General features: G+C 40.5%; 1 protein-coding gene across 1 annotated transcript; it reads left to right on the plus strand.

Moving 5' to 3' along the window:
• Window positions 1-347: 347 nt before the first annotated feature.
• Window positions 348-3,139, plus strand: LOC145284637 (uncharacterized). The gene is made up of 2 exons (XM_080133542.1): window positions 348-2,067; window positions 2,229-3,139. The coding sequence occupies exons 1-2, from the start codon at window positions 348-350 to the stop codon at window positions 3,137-3,139; spliced, it is 2,631 nt and encodes an 876-aa protein (XP_079989668.1).
• Window positions 3,140-3,670: the final 531 nt, after the last annotated feature.

The raw sequence follows: 3,670 nt of genomic DNA on the forward strand, positions 1-3,670 counted from the left end.
CAAAGATGAACATTAAAATAATGAGTGATGTTGTTGACGCTGATATCCCTTTGCTACTAAGCAAAGATGGCCATGAAAAGAGCCCAGACAACCCTAAACTTTAATGATGACACAGCGGAAATGTTTGGAAAAAAAATACCACTTCTAGCCACTACCACATCCCTATATCTACACCTCCACCAGACCGGGGTAAGTTACGATATATTTTATTTTTAAACAAAATTAATAAAAAGAGCAAAGTCGAGAAATTAAGAATTGCTACCAAATTACATTGACAATTCAGCCATCCCAGTGCACAAAAATTGTGTAATCTTGTCAAAAGCTCTGGTTTAAAAGATGCTGAATTTATGGATATACTGAGGAAGCTTCCTCTTGCTTGTCAGACCTGCCTCAGGTATAAAAAACCTGCACCTCGACCTGTTGTAGGATTTCCCTTAGGAACTCATTTTAACCAGACTGTAGCCATGGACATAAAGGAAATTAATGGACATAAAGTACTACACTTGGTGGACCATGCAACCAGATATAGTGTCGCTGTTAGGCTTACAAGTAAGGAGAGCTCTGATATACTCACTGCCATCTTCAAACGCTGGATTGCATATTTTGGTGCTCCAGCAGCTTTTCTTACTGATAATGGCCGGGAATTTGACAATCAATTCTTCCGAGACATGGCTCAAAACTTGAATATCGTAGTCCGTACCACTGCTGCACAATCCCCCTGGAGTAATGGATTGAATGAAAGGCACAATGGTGTTCTGGGAGAAATGGTCAAGAAGACTTTAGAAGATGCTCGGTGTAACTTTGATGTTGCTCTCTCATGGGCGGTCAATGCCAAGAATGCACTTCACAATTCACACGGCTATAGCCCTAACCAACTGGTTTTTGGAAAAAATCCCAACCTGCCTTCTCTCCTGAATGATCAACTTCCTGCACTAGAAGGTGTGAGTACTAGTCAAATTGTTGCTGACAACCTCAATGCCATGCATGCTGCAAGAAAAGGTTTCATAGAGTGTGAAGCCTCTGAAAAATTGAGACGAGCTCTCCGTCATCAGGTGAGAACCAGTGTAATTGATCAATACAAGAATGGTGACCTTGTCCTTTTTAAAAGAAATGAATCTGATCGATGGCTTGGTCCCGGTGCTGTCATAGGCTGGGAACATAAACAAGTACTAGTCAAACATGGAGCCACATACGTTAGAGTGCATCCTTCACGCTTAATTCCATATCCTGACACATACCACAACACCTCTGAACACCAAGACACCAGTGTACGAACAAAACCTCAGAGGCACAACAATGCCACCACAAGTGGTTATGTGCCAATAGATGAGGGCAGTGAAATTGATGACCCTGAGCAGAATGAGGCCAATGAATGTGACACGTTATCCAAAGTGGCCACCAAATCTGTACAACTGCCTAAACCAGGCCAAACTATAATATGCAAATTCACCAATGATGAAGACCAAGAATGGAGAAAATTGAATGTGATCAGCAGAGCTGGTAAAGCCACTTGCAAAAATAAATATTTAATGAACGTTGCTATGGAGGAAGGTGACCCATTCTGGCTAGATTTTGAGAATGGGGTCTTGGAATGGGAGACAAACAAAGATGACCAACCCCTCACTAATGAAGCCACGGAGGTAAATCTAATGACTGACTCCTCTAATGACCAATATGATAAGGCCAAAAAGAGAGAACTCCAAAGTTGGGTTGAACACAAAGTCTACACACAAGTATTAGATCAGGGCCAACCAAAAATATGCACAAGATGGGTCTACACCAACAAGGAGTTGAATGGAAAACAAACCTTTAAGGCCAGACTTGTTGCGAAAGGCTTTCAAGATAAAGATGCCTGCAATGTTAGAAATGACTCCCCAACATGTTCAAAAGAAAGTTTACGATCAGTCTTAGGAGTTATATCAGCAAGTGGTTGGGTATGCAAATCCATGGACATCAAAACTGCCTTTTTACAAAGCAAGCAATTAGATCGACCCGTCTACCTTCTTCCTCCCAAAGAAGCCAATGTATCCCCTGGTTACATCTGGAAATTATCCAAATGTGTTTATGGTCTAACAGATGCATCTCGATCCTGGTACCTAAAGAGAAACTAATAAAGCTAGGGGCCACACCATCAAAATATGACCAGGCTATTTTCACTTGGCATTTCAAAAACAAGCTTCAAGGCATAATTGCAACTCATGTCAATGATTTCTGCTTTGCTGGTTCAGAAACCTTTGAGAACAAAGTCATTAATGAACTTCGTAAACTTTACAAAGTGAAATCTGAAGAAGTTGCCAAGTTCCAATATATTGGATTAGAAATAAAAAAATCCAATAGTAACATCAATATTGGACAAGATGAATACACAAAGAAACTCAGACACATTCCGCTGCAGAATGGAAGAAGGCTGGAAGACAAGCTGACATTCACTGAGATCTCCGAGGCCAGACAGCTAATCGGTCAACTCAACTGGCTAGCCACTCAAACTAGACCTGACCTCAATTTTGATGTCAGTGCATTGAGTTCCATATTAAAACAAGAAAATGTGGAATGTATAAAACAAATAAATAGGACTATCAAAAAGGCAAAAAAGGAGAAATCCCAAATCCATATTCCCAATCTTGGAAACCCTAAATTGCTTCAAATTATAGCATACAGTGATGCATCCTTTGCTAACCTAACTGACGGTGGATCACAAGGTGGCTACATTATTTTTCTGGTTGGTAGTAATAACCAATACATGCCAATAGCCTGGCAATCTAAACGCATCAAAAGAATAGTCAAAAGCACGCTTGCTGTGGAGACTCTGGCCATGGTTGATCTTACTGAAGCCTGCCATTATTACAGAAAATTGATACTGGATTTGCTGCAAATGGAAGATCACACTACAAACATCAAGATAACATGCAAAACAGACAATTCCTGTTTGTATGATGCAGTGCATTCTACCACACAAATCCTCGATAAAAGACTAAGAATTGAAATGGCCATCCTTAGAGAAATGGTTGACAGAGGAGAAATTGCAGAGATATCCTGGATACCCACTGACAAACAAATTGCTGATGGCTTAACAAAAAAGGGAGTCCCCTCTTTTAAAATTCTAGGATTCACATCTGAACCCAAGGAACAATGTCTCTAATCCTTAAAACACAGTGTCACATAATTTTGTTAAATTCTTCTTTTTCTTTCCCTTTCCCTGCAGATAACCCTTTGATGATGTCTCCTGAAAACTTTCATCAGCACAAGAAAGGAAAGCGGGGAAGTGTTAACATCCCATCCTATTTATCCTGCCACAGGAAAGAGTGATTATCTCCCCTTATATGAGGAGAGGGCCGCCAAGGGTAAAACCCCGGATGCGACGAGTCAGTTAGATTTTCCCTTTGAGACCAGTCGCACGTGTTAGCGCTTGCTATAATAAAGTTTTATCTCATAACACATTCATGTCTGGACCTTGGTTATTTCATCTTTAACAATTTCTCTCTGATAGGTTCCTAAGAGTAGTGGTTGATGGGTAGAAATCAGAAGCTCACAGCATTAATGCTGGAGTCCCTCAGGGATCCATCCTGGGCTCAACTCTCTTCCTGATCTACATCAATGATCTCCCAAATCACATCTTTTATAGGCATTCATACTGACGACACTATCATCTATGGTAACACTTGTAAACGAC

The sequence above is a fragment of the Euprymna scolopes genome, chromosome 9 (assembly GCF_053919585.1).
Source record: "Euprymna scolopes isolate OS-2025 chromosome 9, ASM5391958v1, whole genome shotgun sequence".
Taxonomy (NCBI): domain Eukaryota; kingdom Metazoa; phylum Mollusca; class Cephalopoda; order Sepiida; family Sepiolidae; genus Euprymna; species Euprymna scolopes.